General features: G+C 37.6%; 1 protein-coding gene across 1 annotated transcript in view; it reads right to left on the reverse strand.

The window, feature by feature from the left end:
* Positions 1-2,864: 2,864 nt before the first annotated feature.
* TRHDE (thyrotropin releasing hormone degrading enzyme) overlaps positions 2,865-25,029 on the reverse strand; it is a 227,958-nt gene continuing 205,793 nt past the window's right edge. Inside the window, exons 16-19 of the mRNA XM_013947643.2 lie at positions 17,724-17,891; positions 16,999-17,139; positions 12,018-12,099; positions 2,865-9,767 (exon numbers count right to left, since the gene is read on the reverse strand). Coding sequence (XP_013803097.2) covers positions 9,624-9,767; positions 12,018-12,099; positions 16,999-17,139; positions 17,724-17,891 — 535 coding nt within the window. The 3' untranslated portion in view covers positions 2,865-9,623. The remainder of the gene's footprint in view (positions 9,768-12,017; positions 12,100-16,998; positions 17,140-17,723; positions 17,892-25,029) is intronic.

Here is a 25,029-nt window from a genome sequence, read left to right on the forward strand (position 1 = left end):
AGACATGTCATGTAATAGCATTTCATTATCCTCCCCCTCTTCCTCTTCTTTCTTTTTCTTAACCTTCTGCAATGAGCAGGTCAAAGATATGTTAAGTGTAATGGGCAAAAGTGATTTCTGAGCAACTTCAAGAAGCAAAAAGATGTTTGTTAAAAGTAACACAGTAACAGTACAGTGAGTAATTAACATCATGTTCAGTACACTGCAAAACGAAAGCATAATGGTAGGGCTCGAGCCCTAAAGCTGCTTCTTATGCCTTTGAAGTTTAGCAGATAGGGAGGCACGTTGGTGGATTGGGGCAGGATGTGTCACACCGTACAATATCAAGATCTTTTAGAACCCTCTGCCCTGTTTTTTTTGAGTGTAATCCTCTGATTGCTGCTGAGAGGCAAGGCAATACAAAGGCCAAAACCATTCAAAATATACCCAGACTCTGCCTGTTGCTCCTAGAGTTGCTGTGGCCTGAGAGGAAGAGCAGCGGGACCATGATAGAAAGGGGACTAGGTGACATATGGGAAATGCACATGAGGATGAAGCCTTGCTATGGCCTTGCTGATACAGTTCTCCTCCAGCCTTGCAGGATTATTCCAAATTCCAATTTACCACAAGCTGGCATAGAAAAATAGTATGGTATGGGCTATATTCAGCACAGAGGAGTTTCTACAATTTACCATCAGCCCCAAGATGCAAACAACAATCACTAGAAGGCATTTCAGTAGGGTGCCTCCTTTTAACCATCCAGCAAACTCTGTTTACTTTAATTAGCTTGTGGCCCCAGCATAATTGCTAAGCTTCAATGTAATGAGGCTTTCATTTCACAAGCATATACCCATTATGTCACATCTCATAACAATAACCTTCATTACACCTTTTTGACAACCATCTTTGTGCTCAGCTTCCCATCCTATCCAAGATACAGCCTCTCTTATCAAAATATGTCTTTCTGAACACTGTTTCTCTAAAATGGTTCTTCTGTCCTTGATTCTCAGAAAAGCCAGAATTATCACTGAATGGTCGTCTACTTTCCGAAGGCCTTAGTCCTGCACAGTTCCAATATACAGGAGTCAGAGTCCCTCTAATAGCAGTGAGACTCAGCATGGTGGCTTCTATCAAGAAGGTGCAGCTTAAAGAAATCAAGATAATTATTGCTAGGAATAGGAGGAAGCAGGGAATTAGTCATCAAAAACTGATTTTCCATTATTAAAATAGGCCTGAATAAGCAAATACTCCTAAGTCAATATGCAAACCAAAGGCTCTAACTACCCTTTCTTCTACTCCCTCCAACTCAGCTGCTGAGCTTTCAAAGCAAATGGGAGCCTTTAAAGTTCTGCTCTTACCGAAGACACGGAGAACAAATAAACAGCTCTTTCGTTTGGTCTTGTATGAAAACATCCAACTTGAAAGCAGCTCAGCCACCAACTGAAGTGCTGCTGATTGCAGTGGTTGCACTGCGGAAGAAACAAGCATTCTCTTTTTGATGTTTGATTAGGAGACATGCTGCCATTGGGATTTCAGAGAGAAGTGCCATTTCTCCTGCAAATCCTGCCTCCTCTCCCAGTGATGTTTCCAAGGTGGCTGTGCAGTTTATCTCAGCTCTTTTAATGCTCCCAGAGAGTGCTAAAGTATATCCTAGCCCTTCAGAGTTCATACTAGGATCACCTCTTAATGTGAAACCTCTCTACCGGCTCCCAAGCCACCTCCTCATGCCTCCTGAATTCCTACTTCAGACCTGACCTCAGGAAGAAGAGGTATGATGGATTTGGCTCGATATTCCAGTGACATATGCAAAAATTACATATATGCAATTTTGCATACTGTCAAAATTCTAGCCCCAGAATAACACAGTGAAGTGCTTAACAGGTAGGGCACTATAAACATATTCATTTAGGCCCCAGTTCAGCTTACCTGTGCTCAAATCATCAATGTTCCCTACTGTATTTTAAAGAATGAGGACCTCAAAAATTCCCTTCCGATTTTCATCAGATTAAGATATGCAGTACTGGAGAAATCTTCTTCACTGTTAGAAAAAAGACGTTCTGGCATTGAAAGGCATATTTTGAAAAATACATGGTTGGCTTTTACGCCCAGTGATGTCAATGTCAAAGCTCCAGCTGACTTCAGTGGGAACACGATTGTATCCAATGGGTAAATAATTACACATATTTCACATCTCACTGTTGCTGACAACTGTTCTTCAAAAAAAGGGAAATAAAAGCCTGAATTCAAGGACTCTATTAAAAACTCATTTGAACTCCATTCCAGTTGAAATAACTTTTACCAATGAAATATCTTTTTGTTTATTCAAAATTTACATAATCAGAAAAGCATAAAAGTCATACTTTGCTCTCTATTCCAATCTCAGTGTCCTGTTAGTCATGGAGTGCTTAAGAATATTTCCAAGCCCAAATTTTGGGTTTTCTCAGGATCTCTGCTTTGTACTAATCCCAGCATTTCAATGTGTTTTGAAAAATTCCTCATGTCAAAAAATATTTTTTCTTACATGTTTTTCTCTTTTGCAAAACCTCAGTGTATCTATTCAGCACTATTAAACTGTTATCTCAAATGAAAATGAGAACATCATCAAAAGGCTGAGGGTATTATTTATCTTAGCCATGTCTCCACATGTCAGAAAATTAAGACAGTGATGAATTACACATTACTGTACAAAATTTTATTATCAGAGACAAAATTCAAATTTGTTCTGCTTAAAATACAGAAGATAAAGTTTCTCATTTAAAAAAATCCATTTAGTCTTTAGCTAGAGTGGAATAAAAATTTTATGTTGAACATATACTGATCCCATATTTATGGAATCGCTTTTAAAGGTATATCATAGAAAAACACTTTTCTGGTAAACTGTAACATAAATTCATATATTTTATTGGTTAATGGTTTAAATTGCTTAGTAATGTTGTATTTTGTTGTATTGTCATTAATTAACATTATACAAATAGTTCCATTCTTATTCCCAAATCCTAGAATGCTTCAAACAAAAATGAAAAACCTTGTTAAATTTGACATTTTAAAATGTACTGAGAATCGATATCTCCCCTTTATATGCAAAATATATGCTTTTCTATAAAAAAGAAAAGAGAGAAGAGCATTTGGCCCAGTATAAAGTAAGTTATGATTTTAAATTCAGCAAAAACACATCACAGTATTCTGCACTTGAAACAGTTGTCTAAATCTTTCACTTTTGAGAAAGTCTGTTTCAGCCAGGTAAATAATTTGATACATAATTTAAAGCAGGTGGTTAGTCTCACAGAAATCATTTGGACAGCTTACATGCCTAAATATGTGGCTGAGTCACGGCCAACATAGCCGCACATCCAGCATATGTCTAACTGCTTTGCTGAGTTAAAAGCAAATAACCAATGGAAGTTGTGTCAGAGCAAATGGTCCAGAATTATAAGCTACACATGCATGTATATATAGTACATATAGAGAGAACTCTGATACTACGTGATCATCTATATTTCCTTTAAGTTAAAATGACATTCTGTTCTTGCAAACACTATCATCTCATGTGCAAAACCATTAGTGAACTGTATCTAAATTGAGTCAGCTCCACCTCTTACTTGACAACTGAATTCAAGAAGAGTACAGATTTGAGAACAGATGGAAAAGTATGCTCACTTAATTACAGTATTTAGAATTAATCTAAGGATGAGACAAAATTAATAGAGGAACTCATCCATTATAACCAGCATTAATAGCTGTAGGACTTTTTCTTTCTTTTTGTGGTGTCATGTTATATGTAGAGTCTTTCAGGAACATAATGCAATTTATTATGAAGCCTTTATTTCAATATTATGATCCATTTATGTCATTGATGTGTATGTAGTGGAACAGTTCATTAGTTTTCAGAAAACTGGTTTATGTATATGTCTATCTTCTGTAAAATAGAGCAACTGAACACCTTTCAGCAAAACATCAGACAGAGAGCTAGAGAGCTACAATCTCTGTTTTTATAAGGCTATATGTCTCATCCACACCAAAGCCAGTTGTCCCTCAAACATAAAAACAACATAGCAAAATTACATTTACACATATAATAAAGCTGTCTTTGTACAGGGTAGTTATACAGTAATTACAATGATGTTTCCACTAGAAACCACTCAGAATGTTTTTTTTCACTTAATTTCTAAGTCCAGGGAACTCAGTCATTGCTGAAATCTACTATTTGCAGTAAAAAGAGAGGGTAGTAGCCACATACTTCACACTACAGTATTCTGCAGTTCTCCAAATATATTATAAAGCATTATCATACTGGAGTCAGTTACAAAGTATTATTCTAACAAAAAGCAAAAGGAAAGCAAAAAACATTTGTCATCAAATATGTGCTACTGAAGCTTACATACAAATACACAAAACTTTCTGTACACCAGTCTGGCTGTTACCCCAGGTGGGTGTTTTGAAAGCAGTGGGCTAGATCCTCAGCTGCGATTCACATCAGTCAGTTCAACAGATCTACCTCACTGCACACCAACTGAAGGTCTGCAGCCATACACGTCATTGGTTTGCCTCAGATTATTTTGAAATTACAGAAGTTAACAAATTGCATGGACTGAAATGTATTGCAGAGAACTGAGAATGCATCTTGGCTCTTGGCCTCGTCCATTATACCAATGATATCAGTCTGAGGCAAATCCGAGCAGAGCTGTCAAGGAAATGTTGGGCATTCGAGCTAAAGCATTCTGGCTCATGCCTGCTGCAGCACAGTCTGCTCAACTCTTACAATGCTGCTGATCGGTATGTCCTCTACCAACACTGCTTTAACATCCTTCGGAAATAGTACACATAAAATGAACAGAGCATTCAGAAATACTATGTGGCAATTTAGCACTTACTTCACTGGTTATGAATCAACCAAATATACATGCTGTTTTCTGAGAGAGGACCATGGGTCTGACCCCAAGCACTTGCTCATGTGGGTGATCTTTTTCAACACAAAGTCTCATTGAAACCAGCTCCACGCATAAGTGTTTCATAAAATCCGACCTCAAGTGTGTTACAATGGAGGGGTATGCTGAGGTCAAGCTACCCTCCGGTGTCAGCATGGGGCGACAAGACAGAGCTAAGTTCAGAATGTCAACCAGCTTTCTTCAAAATACACTTGATTTTAAAATCGCTCTCCAACCTGGCGTGTGGCCTTACTTTGGTGAAATATCCTTACACGTACCAGTCCCTTTCTCCTCTTCCTTCTCATTCGAAACTAAATTACCCATGTAAGCAAAGACTACTTGATCAAGACAGCGGTTTTAATGGATTTCAGGAATTCTTTTAAGATAGGCAGAAGCTGCCACAGTCACTTGAGAAACAAAGTGGTTAATTTTTTACAGTTCTGTATACAAAAAAGGGAACAACACGGCCAGTAGTGCTATACAAGTTTGTGTGGACATCTGAATTTTTTGGTGGTGTTATTATTACAGGCCTACTACTACTACAATTGCCACACAGCTCTCTAAGATGCTGATGTCTCCTGACACCCTGACATTCAGTACACGTAATCTACACTCATTTATAGTGGCATACTCTCTGTGAGAAAAAAGTCCGAGAAACTCACGGCATATTTTCAGCATAAACAAAGGAAAAGACTCTCTCCAGTCTTATACACACTTTAAAATTCAAAATATGTTTGACCATCTGAAATGACTTCTGAAAAACAGACATGACAAAATTCTAGGCCTTTACAAGGATTTCTGTCAACATTTTCCAGTTTAGGTGACCACAGCGCAAGAACTTAGATTTCTCTGTACAATGCAGGCTCAGCAGCTGGACCTTTATTTCCTATGAGCACAAGGCAATGACACTAATCTGTGAAGATCATCCACAACCTGCAACCAGCAAAGGGACCTTCTGTCCCTCTTGTCTAGTTGAGAGAACCTTGTACAGGTCTCTCTGCACTTCAGTAGCTCCCAGCTGCCTTCCTGACCCAGTCAGGCTGATGGCATCGGTGGATAATACAGCCAGCAGTTTTCAGACTGCAATGCTGAGAGAGGCAGCTCAAAAGCAGGAGGTCTGTCCGTTTAGTTTCTCATGCTCATCCTGATACTGTGGCTATAAACCCTGCTTCATGACAGGCAGCCAAATATGCCATGTGCTCATTGCAGAATTGGTGTTAAGTAGAGTGCATTTATATAATATAAATTTGTGACTTATATTTTCAGAGCCACATCCCTTTTCCTCAAAGAAAGAATTCTACATTTGACTCAAAATCTCTATTAATTGACTTCAGTGCTGTTAATGATCACCTGGGAAACATACAAAGGCTAATTAGAGATACAGGCCTTACCAAATCTCTATACAATGACTTGTGGGGTTTGGGTGAGGTCCATCTCCACACTGGATCCATATTTTGCAGCATCTCCTCTCACCAAAAGGGACAAAATTAAACCTCTGTATTTGAAAACGCTGAAAAGTTTGCAGTATTTGGCTTCTCAATCACAGTCCAAATTATAAAAATGGGGCCTGTTTTTAGATAAGGACAAAGGAAGAAAAGGACTGGCAAAGAGAATAAAAATCAATAAGATAAATAGATTTTTCTAAGAAGACTGTATTAGAGTTTTCCATGAGGCATCATAGCTGTGTGGCACTTAAAAAAAGAAAAAAGATTCTAAAGACATATAACTAAATGCAGGGCTTTACAATATTGTAGAAAACAGCTATAGTTTTCTTGATTTAAGCCATTTAAATTTAATCCTGACTACATGTGAAACAGAAACATACAAAATATAAAAAGTAAAAAAAACCCAGGTAATTATAATGGAAAAGCCAGCTTAACCTTAACTCTAACACTAATACCAACATTACTATAATACAGTAATTATAACCAATACATCAGCAGGTATGTATAACAGATGCAGCTAGGGCTTGATATTTGTGATAGACCAGTTGCTCAAGGCCACTAAATATTTACATCCCTCAGCTAAATGTGCAAGAACTTCAATTCATATGAGCAACAGTGGAAATATCCGCACACTGTGTAGAATACATAGGCTGAACCAAACCATCAACTTTGGAACATATGGTTAGTCTGTCCTTCATCTGTAAAGATCAGAAACTTCTATGCGCAGCCTGGAGATATATGGTTTAATATGCAAAAAAAAACATCAAAGAGAATCTTGACAGAATTTGAAAGGGACAGACCATTATGTACACTACTTCTCTTTGAAATTCCCAAAGCAATCATGTTTGAGGGCTTGGGTTTCTGCACACTCTTTGGATAACATAAGTTTGGGCTTCATTGAAGGATACAGGCTCTATTAAGGAATATTTGGCTTGCTTTTTATTATAACAAATCTGCATGTGATTTTGTTCAGAAGAAATCAAAAATGTGAAGCTACATACTAGCACTGAGTTTGAGTTTGGTCAACCACATAACATAATACTTTGCATTTTAAAATGCCTTTCATCAGAGGATATTCAAATGCTTTGCTAACATTATCAAGCCTCACAACACCCCTGTGAGGTAGGTAAAATACATAGGAGGAGGAGGACTTCACTGAGCATGTTCATGTTAATATCTCTGGGTGGAAAAGATAAGTTCACTAGCATTGCAACCTAACACAGATATTTAGAGCTTACTATAAGGCAAAGAGTAAAAAGTACAATAGCAAAGGATTCCCTCTTTTTCTGGCTATATGTGGTCAAACTATTATGCAGTGCTACACACCACCAAGAAGTGGAGAAAATGCCCTCACAAGGATTTCATGCACCCGACCCACAAAACAGCATCCTCTGCATGGTAGAAGACACAAAATGAGATGCTCCAGAGGAATGCTTTAGCCCATGATAATGGTATGATAGCTTAGTTATGGGATGTATCTACTGGTTCTTGAAGAACAGGGTACCATGGGAGTGAGAGGCTAGAAAACAATACTCTCTCCATGTTACTCTGATAGTACTTGAAGATGCCAGGTTTTGGTTCTTTTCACACTAACACTTCCACTCTCAAACAACTTACTGAAGATAAGCAACTGCTACTGTGAAGCATTCTTGTAATTTCCATGCCCTGTGAAGGACACAACCAAATAAAATGGCTATTCTCTGCTTTTGCTGGCCACATGCTCCCTACTGACAGGTGATATTGTGGCCAGGTTGTGATGGGCTCAGCTGGGCTATAGAAACATTGCAGTACATCTACTTTCCTCGCTGAGCTGCTGCAACCTGCCTCCTGTAAACGCTCTGTAGTTTTTTCTTCTTCATGGCACAGACACGGGAGAGTATTTGGCCCTAAGATAAATCAGTTTTATCTTCAACACAGAGCATCAATAGTGCAGATGGTCATTGTACAATTAACAGTTCCACTATATTGCCAGTCTCTCAGATTGAGGATTGAGAAAAAATGAACAAACACATGATTTAGAAAAGTATCACTTCCCTAGAAGATTCTATGTGAAATATAAGAAAACAGAAAGAAAACAGTTTTCTCAATATTAGGCAATACTAATACAGACACACACATATTCCTCTTTCTCCATATTTCACTTTTCTAAGCTGACAGAAGTGGTATATCCCATATTTGCAAAAATATTGCCCACATGGAAAATCTGATTTGTCTATCATAATAAATCATTACAGAGGCTGGACTACCGCATGCAAGACAGCTCTCTTGGTTAATTCTATGCCTTTGCATGTAAGACATCCTCCCCTTTTGCTAATTTTCAGTTGAATCTTAGGTTTATTTATAATACTTGTGACTTATCAGCTGCATTACTAATTATTACACAGGTTGGGTGACCCATCAGGAATACCACTGCCTTGTAAAATTGCTCAGAAGAGGTGGTTCATGGATTCTCTCCAATCAACTATGCAAAGTTCTTCTCATAAACACTGCATATGTGCATGAATAAAACTATGTTGTTGCACTGATCAGTAGCAAATCTATATAATTACAGTGCATGAATGATATCCCTCTCTCTTACATTCATTTTCTCTCTCTCTTGCTCTCTCTCTTCCTATATATATTTAGTTTATTCAAACATGGGAATATGGAGACTGCAGCTATAACAACTGGCAACTCAAAAAATGAGCCGACATCTTTATAATCATTAAGAGACAATCTGAGTGCTGGACTAGTTGGCAGCTAGCAGGGACAGCTGATTTTACATCTCATACTGCCCCTAGTTAGAAGCCATTTCATTTTTCTTCTTTTCTTCCTTTTGTTCCTTGCAACACTGATTGTCAGAGATAGTCTTTGTGCTTTGTATAATGCCCATTTTTGATGTAACAGGAATTCACATACAAAATGTGGCTGTTATACGTAAGCATGCTAGAATACAGGCAGGGACAGTACAAGCATGCACAGAATAGTCTTTCAAGGGTTTTTGTTTGTTTGTTTTTTCTTCAAACTGACAGTAATGTTTACATGCATCACTTAATATCATGTTTGGTTGTGTACACTGAGGACTGCATTTCACAAGCATTCATGACCTTCTCTTCTGCAAAACTTCTTGACAATTTTGCAAGAGCCCAGTGTAAAAAAAATCCACAATTAAAGAAAAAAGAAAACTCTCCCTGCAATCTGATTTTGTCTTCATGAGTTTAATGTCAAACATCCCTAAAATTTCTCCTTTTCCTCTTGCAGAACTTCATGTCCAATGGTCAGTTGGAAAGACAGATTAGTGTGTCAAGGATTTTCTTAGCCACTGGAATAGCTCTTCCTTATAAAGCCTCTGCCACCTCACATTGGCTTCCACTGTTTCCACAGCCCGAGAGAAAGAGGCAGCAGCTCCCTCTTCATAAGTCTTTATAAAGTTCTTTAGCTGGAAATACAATTTAACAGGTTAAATTTGCAGGAACTAAAGAAAGTAAATATTTCCAGAGCACATAAACAAGTCAGGCATTTAGGACAAACCCCCACAATCACTGTTGAAGTAAATGTAATATCATATAGAGAGATTTAATACAGAATGTAATAAGATAGCAGACTCTGTCAATTACATGCGATGCAATTGCTTCAAATTGCACAGGAAGATATTGACGTGTCAGTGCCGGATCACATTAATATCATTTCCTCCTTCTCTACTATCGCCCAACTGCTGCACTTTGCAGACAGCTGGGCTGCTCTGAACTTTTCATTTCTGCTTAAGAAACTAAACTGGGAGCACTGGAAATTCTCCTAATTCAAGTTTATAAGCAAATGTCAGCAGAATGTAGCCCTGATGCCCTTTGGTTCAATCAAAGTTCATAAAAAATTTATTTAATTTTGATTTGCACAATCCTTTTGTTTAGAAAAGGAAGGGATGGATACAGTGTGAAGAGAATGGCAAGAACTGCAAACAGGCACACACTTGATGATTTTTGAACTCTTGAAATAGATTCTTTCCCTTATGAGAAAACCTGGATCTTTTCTCAGCAAACTAAAAAGGCCTTTGCTCTGTTCTCATGTCTACTCAGATTATAGCATTATCATTTTGATTATTATAGCTGATGGCCCGGGTGTGCTTTGAATTACTGTCCACTTTACGTGAGGAGAACTGCAAGGATGATCTGCACAATAGGTTGCTGGTTATGTTGACTTGTACAAAATCAGTTGGTTTTAGCCACACTTATTGATGACTAGTAAACTCTTATTTCCTAGTGATGCCGTATCACCTTGTGCATTTAAACCTGACTTCCAACAACTTCTCTTTGTGTACAGACTCAAAACTGAACAGCTGGCCCTGCAACTATTTCATTTCCATCACAATTAAAAAGATAGAAGGGACCTGGAAACTATCAAAATCAGACTTGACCTGATTTCTGCACTTTTTGTACTGAAATGCTTCTATGGCCTGATTTTTTTAGAGGAAGTATAAACAAGCAACTTGCCAGCATTGCCATGGAGGTGGAAACTGAGGGCATAGTGAGCCTCCTCATGTGGCAAGGATACTCAAAGCTGGCCAGTACTGTCCTTCCCAGCTGGGTAGCCTTCAGGAAACCAGCTGTGGTTCTTCCCTGAGTTCCTGAGTCCATTAGGCTTGAGTGCAGACAAATGGTCGGGCACAAACATGATACCGCAATCAGAGTTCAATTAATGGTGATTACCTACTGTGCAAGAACCATTTGATCCATTTGGGATAATATAGAGCAGCTGCTAAGCAGGACATAGCACAGCCTCACAACTACCTCAGTTGGGGCAGATGTTAAGTTGAAATGAGAGATCCTGGCAATCTAGATAGAAGTACTTTGCATTTAGAAAAAATTACTGTGATGTCATTCGGCCAGAATATCAGGGTTAACGGCTTTTCTTACACTGAAATATTGCAGACAAGAGAAGAACAGAGAAGGCAGTGGCAGCTTCTCTTACTTTTACCACAGAGGTTTTTTAGGGCTGTTTATTTCCTCTGCAGCATAAACTAACATGGGTAGAAAGAGCTCATGTCTAACTTCTCGGCTAACAGAGTCAGGAAAAAAGACCAAGCCTACATATCCAGCCAGGCCTTTACTCCAGACTGACTGAAAGATTTGTAACCAGGAGTTTTTTGTTCAACATCAGAATACCTAAAAATAAGATTCCTAAGTAAGTTACACTATATTTAAGACAACTACAAAACCCTGCTTCAGGTTGAAAGTTCAGTTCAGGGCCTGCCACATCCTACTGGAGGAAAGAGAGAAGAAAGATTCACTGTAGCAAGTTTCAGCAAGAAGAGAAGAAGAAATGCAGAATTTTAGAGCACAGAGAGAACTGTCTGCACTATCCACCTCCTGATACCCCTTCTATCCACTCAGGTGCCTTTGCAACCTGCTCCTCATCCTCATACTGCATAGCTGCATGACGGGCCTCTGACTCCAGCTGAGCAAACTATAGTTCCCCAACAACCAGCTGCTGTTCCCAGTCCTTCAGTGCTGCTTCGGATCGAGCGTAGAGGAACCCAGAGGGGGACTTGTCATCCCTCTGGACCTGCTGTCATTCAACAGACAGACTTTTTCAGCTTCTCTGACCTTAGCAGCTGCTGACACCTTTTGATCCTGCCCTGTTCCCTGCTTACAACAAAACCAGCCTCATATACTGAAAATCATTTAAAAATTACCTCCATTAGTTCTTCTTCGGTATTAAGGAATTCCGTGACCCCGCTGATAAGCTTGGAATTCATAAACAATGCTTCTCCATACCTTTAAGAGCAAAAAGAAGATACACAGAGAGTTAGTGCAAGGGTGAGGCCAGCTGAAAATGAGAAAATAATCTCCTATAAGCAGAGGAAAAGACCTGGGACTGATTCTGAGCATCCAAGAGAAAAACACTGGAATCAGACAATGTTTCATACTGAAAACTTGGACTGAGGCATTTTTTCAGACCTGAGTATTTGTAATTAACTTTTAGGGGGAGGCTACTAAGCTGAATGAGCTTAACTGCAGTCACAGATGAGAGTTCTAAAAAAGCAGAGGACTAAACCACATAAATGTCTTATGCTTATGAAGCAGCTTTCCATGTAAGGACACCAAGCAGCCCAAAACACGAGCAGCAAAGAAGAAAAGGAGCAACAACTATAGAGAAGTGTTCTGAGGAACTCTTCTAGCTGCATCACTAAAATAAACTTTCTGAAGTCCTGCAGTCTTCCCTGCATTTTGTTCTCATCCTTCTCATCTACATTACTAATAGCCCTTAGATAAATGAACTGAATCAAATTCTCTTGTTCCAGTACCTGATAATTAAAATAAGCAATATTGATAACAAGTAATAGTGCTAAAAAAATCCCCTGGGCTATGATGTAGCATCTTCAAAGAAGCAACTTGTCAATGAAGATGTGAAAGCCTGGGCACAGAATACTTAAAGGCAAATGTATAGCTGGATAGGATATTCAGCTGCAAGCAGCAATGACATTCTGCGGATACTTGCTTTGAAACTGTTCATTGAAGTGCTGTCATTCCACTTGCTTGTCCACAAGTTTTCTCAAACTCCCAAAGCATCTACACCTCTTGTAAAATAGACCAGACTACTCCTGAGTTGTTGTATTTGCTACATGTTGGAATGAGGCACCTGCCAAATAGTTATCCTTACCTATATCTGCACATATATCCAAAACAGTATCTAGCTAATCTGAACATGATTGTGTTAAAGATAGGGAATCCAGCTCCCCTGTCAGACTTGCATAAGTAATGCCAATAGACTTCACTGCACTTAGGTTTATCCAGGGGAAGAATTCAGTTTACACATTGCTTTTATAACCTGATTTAGAGGATGAATTCAGAATTAAAATTGAAGTGAACTAGCACATCCATTGCTTTCTGTTCTGCTTCTGCTGGTCTGGTATTAGGTTAATTACCCTTAAATGCTTAGGTACAATAAGCCAGACAGTCCTTCAGAAAGAGAAAGGGAGAGAAAATGAAAGAGAAAAGAAAGAGAGAGAAGGAGAGGAAGAGGGAGTGGGGAGGGGGAGAGGAAGAGGGAGTGAGAGAGGAAAAAGGAGAAGGAAGTTGTGTTGTTTTTTGAGAAGTTTCTGTTTTAGGGGAAATGTATACTGTACTGCTTGCTACCTGGAGTTTGTGTGCAGGGAACCACTGCTCTAAGTATCAAAAATCCTACTCCTTGACCACTAATAACTGAATTATTCATGGATATTTCAGCAAGCACATCTCTTTTTCCAAAACTTCAGCCACACTGACATATACAGACATCCAGAGGCAAATGCCTCCTATGGGAAGTATGGATTTCATGGTCTTTCAAGCATGTTTAGGCTTTCTAACAAAGTCCTTTATTGTTACATTCTCAGCTTAGCCTCATAATTGACTGCTTGGAAAATTGGAAGCTCCTCTTGATGGGGTCTTTTGAGAAGGTTACCAACCCACTTTACAGAAGTGACCCCATGAAAACCATTGCAGGGATTTTATTTTTCTTGAAGCCTGTACTGTATCCACAGTGTGAACAAGAAATAGCAAAATTCTTTCCACTGAAAACTATGCCTTCATGAATACCTGTGCTGGTTACTGCCTATTACACTTACATGGTAAAAAGCCAGCCATTAATAGCAATTTCTACGTGGGCTCTACTGGCAAAAATTCTGGTAAAGTCACTTCCCAAAATGGTATTCTGCAAGTGTGAAATATAAACAGACATCTGTGAGAAAGTGTTTGCTCCTGCAAGTATGAGTCTTCCCACTCTTCCTAGAAAAGACAATGGCATTGCAGAAACAAACTTTTAAATGCTTTGGCTTCCTGGAAACTTCTTAAGGGTCATGGACTCAGCACCTGCCCCTTCTATTCTGAGGATCTGAACTTCCAATGCCTTACATTTTCAAAGGCTTTGCACTTGTGTGAAGTAAATTTGAGTAAATTTGGCAGCATATTCCATTTACTTTGACAAATTCCCAAATACTGACAAATGACTCAGCCCTTGAGAAGGGAGGAATTCTTATTGGCACCTGTTGGATAAAATTTTTCGCACACACATGCAGGCACACAAACAGTCAGAATGATTTAGGAGCCCAAGTCTTGCATCCTCAGGTAACCGGAATTCAAACATAGCATTTTCCTCTTTTTTTTTTTTTCAGGATTTTTTAAAAGTTAGCAGTCTTAGTCCCACCGACTTCTAATGAAAAATCTGTTAGACACCTTAGTTTCTAAGTCACTTTGTAAATGGGATATGAGTGATTTTGAAGATTTGATACATTATCCGTATCTGCTGGGCAATGTGAATACAAGCATACTGTAATAATGTAAAGGGCTAACATTGTTGTCATTGTTCTAACTCTTCGATATGCAGTATTTTCAAGTTAGAAGAAATAATAGCATTAAAATTTTAATCACTCTCAGCTATTTTGCGTTACTGTCTCAAATGTCAACATCTTTCATAATAAATTCAATGGCAAATACTATTGAGAGATCACTATTAAATTGTTTATTACAAAGTATTACAATTTTAAACAAAATTAAATGATGACGTATAATTGTAGAAAAAATATACTTGAACCATAATTCTGCAATAACATTTGCATTTTAAAAATGTACAAGTATGGCAAGCTTAAATCAGAAGCTTAATTTTGCATTCTATCATGTCAGAGTTTCACTGAATATCTTAAGGGGAGAGACATTAGACTAATTGCACTCTGAAAGTCTCTCTAACTAGTTTTAATCTGTAATTACAAAATGAAGTTATTTTCAATATACATCAGCTATCTAAAGCTTGTATTAATTATTTCACTCCATTGCATTGAATCTATTGACGACTGACAGGAACTCTACTGGATATCCCTTTCAAAAAAATGCGTAAGGCAAATACCAACTGCTACAATCCTTTTGATGGCTCTGACTTGTGTTAGACTCAATATAGATAGCAAAAAGTTGGTGCTGGGTGAAAAGATAGTAATACTGTTATTTTCTCATAAAAAAGACAGTAACAGGTGTTCCATGAAGCCTTGCTGATCATTAGGAAATCAGACAACAGAGTGATGCATACCAAGTAAGACAAAATAATGTTTAAATTTTAAGTGAAGTTAAGCAATTTTAAATTAAAACAAGCAAAAAATTTTGGATCTGATAAAGTTTTCTAAATCTTACCCATTTGTCTACACTGCCTAAACTTGTCCACATCTAAAATCACAGGTGTCAGCTAGGTGGTCAGATGCACAAACATGCTGAGAAGGTAGGACACTATCTTCTGGGTATGTGCTTGTAGCAATACAGATTTTGACAGATTTATACCTAAACTCTGTACAAATCCCTTAAGGAATCTGAAAAATTGCCTGCTATCCTGAACATAACTAATTTTACCGGGTTGCACAATGGGTCTGCTATCCACTTTCTGAGTAAAAGTCCAGTTTTTAGGATAATCATACCAGAAGCAGAGGATTCTTGATTTTTAAACTCTTCAGAACTCTTATAGCTTTGAGGGAATTGCTTTTGAAAAGTATGCTCCTGCAATATAAACTTCCAAAACTAAATTTCAGCTCAAACCTATTTTCCTAGCTGAACTTCTAAAACCTACTAAGCTATAAAATATTATCCACAGCAGGATGAACAAACTTTTTGAATTTTTATGGAAGTTGTATGAACAGACTCTGAGCTTCCTTGGCTCTTCTTTTGATGCAGTGACACCAATAATAGGTTTGTACTTCTGACATGAGGATTTAGTTACTTAAATTTAGCATCTTAAATATACCGTTTTAAATACTCTGTGGTATCCTACATGGCCTCCTGTGAATCCAGAAGTGAACAGATCTCCAGTATGTTCTCTGGCATGTCTGCCAATGCCATGAGGGTGGCTTGGCTCCCCTGGGGTGTCCAAAGCTCTTGAACACCAGTGTTTAAGAACCTGAACCTCACCTGAGTTATGGTCCCTTCTAATATCTCAGTATCAGATGATATGCTGTGAAACCTCTCAGACCCTCAGGCTGTTCCTAAAGAACTAAAAAAATTTCTCATTCATTGAATTAATATCAAAATCATCATCAAAAAGGATTTTAAAAGTGTTCACTGGGCTTCTCAATAAGAGCATGTAGCACATGTTCAAAGAGAACATAGGTAGGTATACAAACAACACAGTCTCCTTCCTGCTCATCTGCATTTGATGCAAAATACCGCCCCTCTATTATCTGAAACTCAGAAGGAAAGGGGATGACACTATATTAGCAACAGAAATTCTTTTGAAAACTGAGATATTTCAAAAAGTTTTCTTTTCACAGTTCAACTAACACACTTGAAAAGAAGATTTTTTTTTCTCTCAGATCTAAAATTAGCAAAATTCCTTTGGGAACTGCCACTTTTTTAAAATCTATGTAAAAGTAGGACTGCAGCAATCGACATATAGACAGAATTCATTATCAAAAATGCAAACACAGTACAATAATAGATATACAAACAGATGATGACCAGGACATAAATGTTTCTATGTATGTATGTGGGAATCTATGAATAAATGTACTCATGATTCCTATTTATGTATCTCATGTTTAGAGATGTATCCCTATTTATGGATAAAAAGAGAAGGGATCAGATTCAGAAATCAGTTTATAAAATACTTACATGAACAATATCAAACTAAAACAATGCAAATAAATTTTTAATTTTTATCTTTACCTGGCATTTAATATTTTCCATTTTTCTCTGAAAAACTTCCAAGCAAGATCCCTTCCATGTGGATTTCGAGCTACGTGGATTATCACATCAATTGCATCCTGATCCAGGACAACTTCTGAATTGAGGGATAAATTCAAAAGCCTGGTGGGAAAACAAGGACAAAGTATTTAGTTTCACCTACTTCAACACATACTCTAAGAATAGCACATCTAAAGACTCTCAGGAAAAAAAAACCGACTGTCAAATGGTTTAAATCTCCAAGTGAATTTACGGTTTTACTTCTGTGATTCCAAAGATCAGACCAATTTCTGAATCAGAAAAATCTTGAGTTTTGCTATTGAATTCTGATATTTTTAGAAGACAGTCAGCATAACTGGAGGGATGTAAAAGGATTTCAATAAAAGCTGAACTGAGACTTCTATGTACATTTTTAAAAATCAATAACAAGACTAGGCTGTTCAATATATTTACATAAAGGGTATATTAATACAAACAAGTAACAGTAATCAAGATTTGAAACATTTCCAGTGAACATATGACAATTCGGAAGTGAAATAACATGAAAATGTGTCCATTCTCATATGCGTTAATGCAAAAATATAAGATAGTTTAAATAGAAAGGAAAGCTGTGCTTTAAAATCGAAGTTTTTCATTTAGACCAAAGCTCAAGCAATAATACATAAAAACTGATAACCATCAGATATAAATAAATAATATTTCTCTACCTGTTAAGCAAATTTCTGTCATCACTGCAAGTTAAGGCTTCTAATAATATTTTCTTTTCAGACACTGCTGTGATAGAATGAAATTTCATCCAAATGAACTCCCATACATCTTCATCCATCAGTGAAACTCCTGTACAGTAGACAATGTCTCTGACATTAAGTGGGATTCTAAAAAAGAAATCAGCAAGAACAAGCATTGCATTAAATAAGCAGTCTCTTCATACTGGAAATGAAGGAGGAACATAATTACTTTTAGGAGATTACAAAATTAAAGGGCAACAGTAACCAATTTTTGGTGAAATACACTTAAATATAATAACTCTTTACTTGCACCAAAACCTTCCCAGCCCTTCTGATGGATTTTCTGATAGCATGATACATGCCTGGCATTTCCTTCATAAACCTGTCACAGTGTCAGAAAAGTATAAATTGTGGTCTTCTATTTCATCAATACATAATGTACCACATAACCTGCAGGACACTTTCACAAACTCTCCAAATTAGCATGGGATCTTATCACTCTCTTTCTGGGCTCTAAGCCAAATCTCCTCCTCCTGTCCTTAGTACTGAGGTCTTAGAATGGGAGCTAAACAGCCAGAAACTCCTCCTTGCTTGCGTTTTAAAGCACTCTATCCTCGTACAGTAATGTGCAGGTAAGGAAGGATGTGCTCAAAAAATGCTACTTAAAAACAGTATATTCAGGAGTAAGAAAATACAGAGATCTGTTCACTTATTCAGCATACAAGTATAAAGTCAGAGATGCTATAGAACGGTTTTGGATGAGGAGCTCAAACAATATAAAGTCAGACTACAATTAAATGAAACAACCTCTTGAAGCTGAATTCAGACCTAGCATAGGATATGCATTTGTACTATTTCCTTGTGAAGAGATCTGAGTTGGGCTTTCAATTTTCTGTCCTACTTACATTTCTGATACAAATACTACAAGCTGAAACACTTTTCAGTGAAGGGTATTTCTACTGTTAAGCCTAGACATTTCTCAGAGAAATATGTTTCTGACTTGCAAAAAAAAAAAATCCTCTTTTTTGCCAGTAAAAATTACAGCAAAACAGTTATGAACAGCTGGGTTGAAACAACTCACTTCAAATGCAAGACCTGTTTAAAGAATCTGGAAATAGATTAGGCTATTGTCAGTGTCTGGGCAGTAATACAGTGGGATAAAGAATAAAATTACCTCTGTAAAATTTGATATCAAATCTTACACTATACAAAATGAAAAAGTTGCATGAAGATTTTCATTCTAAGACTTCCACCAAAGTCCTATACAAAAGACCAGATTATAACAGTCAAGAACCAAAGAGGCTCTTTTACTCCCATCTATTCACCCTTCAGAGAAATTCTTCTTCCCCTGAAACTTTTTTGTTGTTGTTCTCTATTCAGCAGTGAGTGTTTTTGTAAAAAACCTTCAGCTGATCCCTTTGGCCATTTTTGAATCCCTGGGAAATGAAACCAGTGTGGCTTTTCAGCAGTTCAAAGTTTTGGTTGCTCATCAGTACTTCAGGAGGAAGCAGGCAAGATAGGAAACTATATATTGATAACTGTGAAGGGATAAAAACTGTTGTTGCCTCTAAGGGGTCCTAACAGCTGTGATGTTTTTATGAGGTGAAGCATAAAAAGAGTATGTAGCTAAATCAAAGCAGAACTGTAAGAAAAAAATCACCCCTCCTCCTCCTGGCTGAAGCCCTTTGGAGAATTAATGCCTACTGCTTTTTTGTTATGCTTTTTCTGAGTACTAAAAGTACTAAAATTCCTGAGGTTGTCTTTATTCATATTCTCTGACTAGTGTAGTCATCAACTCATCAGGTGTAGCTGCAGGTTTAGTTGCAGTCACATGAATACCTCTGCTTCCTGAAAAATTTATAGCACAGGCCTGTGCTAACCGAACCACATAGGGCCAGCTTGATTAGTGCCTGGATATCTTGCATTTGATGCAGACAAACGCAGACATTTATTCAGGAGTAAACTCTCCAAAGCAAAACTGAAAGGGTAGGCAAGAGACCTATAACCCATTTTAAAACTGGTAGGAATATAAAACTTTTAACTATGCTCAACACACACCAGGAATATTGCCTCTGAAGCAACATTGTATGTGCAATGCCATGAACTGCTACCATCTAGCCACGCTAGACTGGTGCCTACAATGCAGATCCTAGACTGGTTCAAGATCTTGTTGCTCCTCTGCTCCCGCCACCAAACCACTGTGTGAGCACACCCCCATCGCTAGCCACGGGACGCAATCAGCATTGCCAAGCCTATGACCACACAGTGTACGCAGCTTCTACATGTCACTGCCACATAGCTGCAACCTCCAAAAAATGCTGGTTCCACGGTTCTTCCCTCTTGATGCTTTTTTTCCAATTTCCTAGATTTTTTCCCCTTGATGTTCTGATGCCCTAATAAATTTGGCTTGCACTGAAAAAAGTTAGTAAGTCTCTTGAGACTTACCCGGGACCAATTGCTTTTGGCCTTTGTCTATGCAGCTGGTCTATGCCACTGCTTCCGTGGTCCCTACAGAACAGCTATGCCAAGATCAAGGAAACTGGAAAATTCTTAAAGCTGACCAGATCCATTAAAAGAAATTATGTTTAAACATATACAGCCAGTGAAGAAGTCATCACTTTCACCAATCCTTCCAGACTACTGTGTTTTGATTCCCAAAATTTGAGTTATCATTAGTAAAATCTGAGTTTGGGTGACATTTTCAGAACTATCCAAGTGAGTTAGGTGCTGAATTTCCATTTCACCGTAATGGAATATTCACCTGTTTTTCAAAAAGTGCATGCAAAAGGAAATTGCATACAAGTGAGTCTACTAAAGAAAATTAAGATTACATATTTAAACACAAGAATTCAAGAAATACTAAAATTAACAGAACAGATACTTAGCTGCTGCCTTTGTGCTGGCTTTTATTAGTTGAGAATGAGGCACTCAGTTTTCTAAATAGCTGCAACTTTATCAAAACCTCGGGTTAGCAGTTACAGTAACATGCATATGCAGCCATATACAAATATACTGCATACAACACAGAAGTGATATTAATTATCATTGTGTCTTGATTTATGCGTTCTCTAGTTTATTTGTTCTTAAAGCACAACTTCTATGCTGGCTGTATGTAGCTTCTCTGCTGTTTGTTTGCTTTAATTTCTGATTTAATAAACAGACAACAACCATAAGGATGCATGCTAAATTATAAGGAGTAGGGGATGCTATCCTGACCATGGGACCAAATGATTGGTTGCCCCAAATCTATTTTATCCTATGATATTTGGGAATGAAGGAGAACTGAACCCAGTCAAGCCTTATTTCAGTGACAGAAGGACTTTATATCTTGACACACAAACACTAAATCATTTTTTAAAAGCACATGTAGTTCTTGCTGAGCTTTGCTGGCAGAAATAATTTCTCTGGTTTACTGCAAGAGATGCAACTCAGCCAACAGACACGTCAAGGAACTATAAGGCACCTGGAAAAGGTAATCCTCTGTTGGCTGACTGTCTCATTAATTCAAGTAGGAATGTGTGCTGCAAGGACTGTCACTCTGTGTTTGGGTGCAGCAAGCAGCACAGGTGACTTGAGGTGGATGTCCAACCCCAGAAAAAGACAGCATTCCTCACTTGCGAGGTTAACGTTTTTGAAAGTTATAGTAAAACATATTAATTCAATAGGCTTTCCCAGCTACTCCATCATTTACATTCTGTGTGCCGACACTAGTGGTTTTAGCAGCAGTGCAGTCAGTAACTGCAGGATCATTTGCACACTCTGAGAAGGAAGGAAGACTTAAGAGATTGATGGCATTGATCACATGCCCACAGCCCAGATGCCACTATGCTTTTTGCTAATGAAACTCTATTGCTACCAAATCTGTAACAGTATACTTGCAGTGCTGCAGCAAATCTATTCAAAATCATCTGACCAAGTGCTCTAGGGAAGATTTTAGGTCTCAACGTATAAGCTAAGTCATTAGGACAACATGGAAAAAAAAAAACAAACCCCACAAATCAAAACATCAAATCAAGTACTGACTTTAAAAGCCTTAGCTTCAGAAACTACAAAACCTACGGCTATGAAAAGCTACAAATTACTCCTATGAGAGGCTTGTAATCAGGACTGTACACAGGGGGTTCCTTTTTGTGGAAATGAAAATTGTTTATGAAAATGTGAATATCCCCAAAGTCATTTCTCTTTAACTACTGCCTCAACAGAGAACCTTCTAATTGAATTTTCTCCCTTTGTGGAGACTTTTGCTTTCTCTCCCCTTCAGTTATTATGGGCCTGTATTTCATCGTTATCTAAACATGTGAAACTCTCTGGTCTATAGATTTTTTAGTTTTATAGCTTCATGGAAAATGTTGCTCTAAAATTGCAGTTCCATGGCACTGGATCAGCATGTGCAATGTTTGCCTCCTGCATTAATTGAATCAAGTGGATAAAATTAAGCATTGTTTCAGCACTGCTTAGGTAGTGACACTATAGAATGTATTCCCTTGTTACCTGAAACCTCATCTGGGCCCTCAAGGCTGCTCTCATTTTTAAAGTGCTAATATGATTGATGGATACTTCAGAAGAATATAGATAAAAATTAACTTTTGAAAGCATCACTTTAAATGGCTTTTATCTGAATACTGATCCAATTTATTTAACTTTATTTTTCTTGCTTAAGAGATATGATGGTGAGGATGAAATATGTGGCTAGCATAGATCATGTTTAAAAATTAAACACTTTGGGAAAAAAAGTTAAAAATTAAACAGCAAGAGAAAAATTAATTAAAATTGTGCTGTGCCTTTACAGAAATTTTTTTTCAAGAGTGAATAATAAAGCTCTACAATGAGCTAAGAATAATCTTCTAAGTTATAATTAATTGGTACATACTTGCTCCTATTTAAAGTATGTTCTAACAATTGGAGATACATTTATAAAATTGGACCATAATTATTTATCTTCTGGGCAAATTGTGTTCTGATTTTTCTAGTGTAATTGCACACAGTTTTTTGAGTAAGTGACAAATCTCAATAGCATTTAGGGTAGTATTTGGCAGAGAAAATTAATCAGAAATATTATTTATTTCCACAACTATTTAACACTTTTAGCTTAAGCCTGTTTTTCTTGATAACTATATTTATATCCTTGTTTAGTAGGTTACAAAGCTCAGGTAAGAAATAACAATGAAATATTGACTCACATGGAGCAATGTATTGGCACTTGGTCAGCAGATATGTAGTATGGATTCTGTTATGAGTAACAGCAAAGCACAGTTTATTTTCTAAGGTGGCAACCCCGAAGCTTGTATTTCCCTCTGTATTACAAAATCAAGGAGCTGCACTGCCTGCACCACTGTGCACACACCGTAGGGGAATGTCCTGTCCCACAGCACACGCGTGGCCTGAAGACAGAGAACAGAAAACTGAGGCAAAGAGCCGTGATGGGCTTGATTATCTAGGTGCCTATCACCCATTTAATTCAGGGGACACTAACAGGATCTGGCTACTCAGGATGTCTGTAGCAGGGCTGTGTACAGAGGCCAGGTCTCCTGATTCCCAGTCCTGTGGTTCGGAGCAGATATCTTAGCGATCTGACTGAGGCAGAGAGAATATATCATCCCTCAGTTGATGGTTATTGCTCCTGTCCTAGCACATTTCAGCTCAAACTAAAACAGAAGTTTAAGCCATCTACAGCTTAAGTTTTACTTGGCTCTGGAGCAGAGGGCAGCTACCTTTGCAAGAAAACATCTACCTCTACTTTTTTAAAACTATGCTTGCCTCTCTCCAAAAAAATTTCCTACTGAACAGTACTAGCTATTCAACACTGACTTTAGTGTCTGAATAGTGAGCTAAACACTTCTTTGTGAGACTTATCTCTGAGTAGATACTTCTTGTTTTGTCCTTTCTGGAAACTTTTTGCAATAAAAATATGGTCCTCTCTGTCCAGTTGTTTGCAGAGTTGTGGAGAGCGTTTTTGTCATTCCTGAAGAGGAAAAAACGGAGAAGAATCTAGCAAACTTCTAAAGATTTAAAATTACTGTTAATCCATAACTGCTATATATAGGGTCATTTTATTGTGATCACTGATAAAAGTCAGAAGGTAAAATGCTACCTGAAACAGTCACCCCATATAGCCCTGTTTTGTCTTTCAGTTACAAGATGAAATCCTCTCTCTTTTCAGACATACTCCCCAGATCCTTTTTCAGAGCACTGACTGCTTGATTAACTCAGGCACTCAACAATCCTTTCTTCCTCCTTAAACAGTTTTATTGACTTGAGTGCAAGATTCTACTCAAATGTTGTAACAACCTATTAATTAGTTAAATCACTTCAGCAACATTGGCTGGCTCTAGCTGGCAAAACTCCAGTAACATTTCAAAAGAGATGAATAGCTATGCCTGAATTTTTTTTCAGTAATTAAAACTTAAAGGGGCTGAGAACACAGAAGGAGGGATCCATTTTATTGTTTTATGTTTACCACACATTCATGTATGAAAAATATAAAAATAACTCTCTCATTTTTTTCAGATTTGCTGCTAATGATTTCCAAAAATAGCTGGTGGGCAACAAACGCATGAAAAAAGCTAATGCCTCTTCTAAGCAACTAACAAAAATAATTAACCTGTTGGCCACATTCCCACACATACTTATGTAGGTGGTTAAACTTAAGTACATTTATAAGTTGCTGCAAGACTGTAGCACTAGTGTGCACCTGTGAAACAAAACAACAAAATTAAACAAATCAATAAAGAGAGAGAAATAAAGCAGAAGGAAAAGGAAAGGAAAAAAAAACCACTTTGTTTGGAAAAGTGTTTGATTTTCTATCACTTGAGCCAGACTTAATTGAAATGTGTATCAATTAATGACTGGTTATTTGTGTTATTTGCCACTCCCTCAGATCTATGGATAGTTTCATTTATAGACATGTTACAGCCACTCCTGCACCACAGTTCATTTTTCTGGTGGCATTTCCATTGAGTAGTTAAAGGTCTAGCCCAGTATACACACTGCCAATTTAGGCAGGTGAAGTAACATGAATCCTTTGTCCCTTGAAGAGTAAATACTATTTCTGCACAGCAAGTACAGGAATTTAGTATTCTCAGATTAGGCTTGTGGGTTACCAATGTCTTTGCTCAAATTACCTGATGGAAGCCTTTTTTCTTCATCGCTTACACCACTCTTATGACTGATAAAGAATTAACCAGTGTTCCTAACAGTCACAGCAATGTTTAAAAAAAGCCACTGGAAAAGCCCATGCCCCCATAATTACTCATAAAAAGATATCAGATGAGATAATTAAGTCCTA

Source organism: Apteryx mantelli, chromosome 1 (genome assembly GCF_036417845.1).
Source record: "Apteryx mantelli isolate bAptMan1 chromosome 1, bAptMan1.hap1, whole genome shotgun sequence".
NCBI classification, from domain to species: domain Eukaryota; kingdom Metazoa; phylum Chordata; class Aves; order Apterygiformes; family Apterygidae; genus Apteryx; species Apteryx mantelli.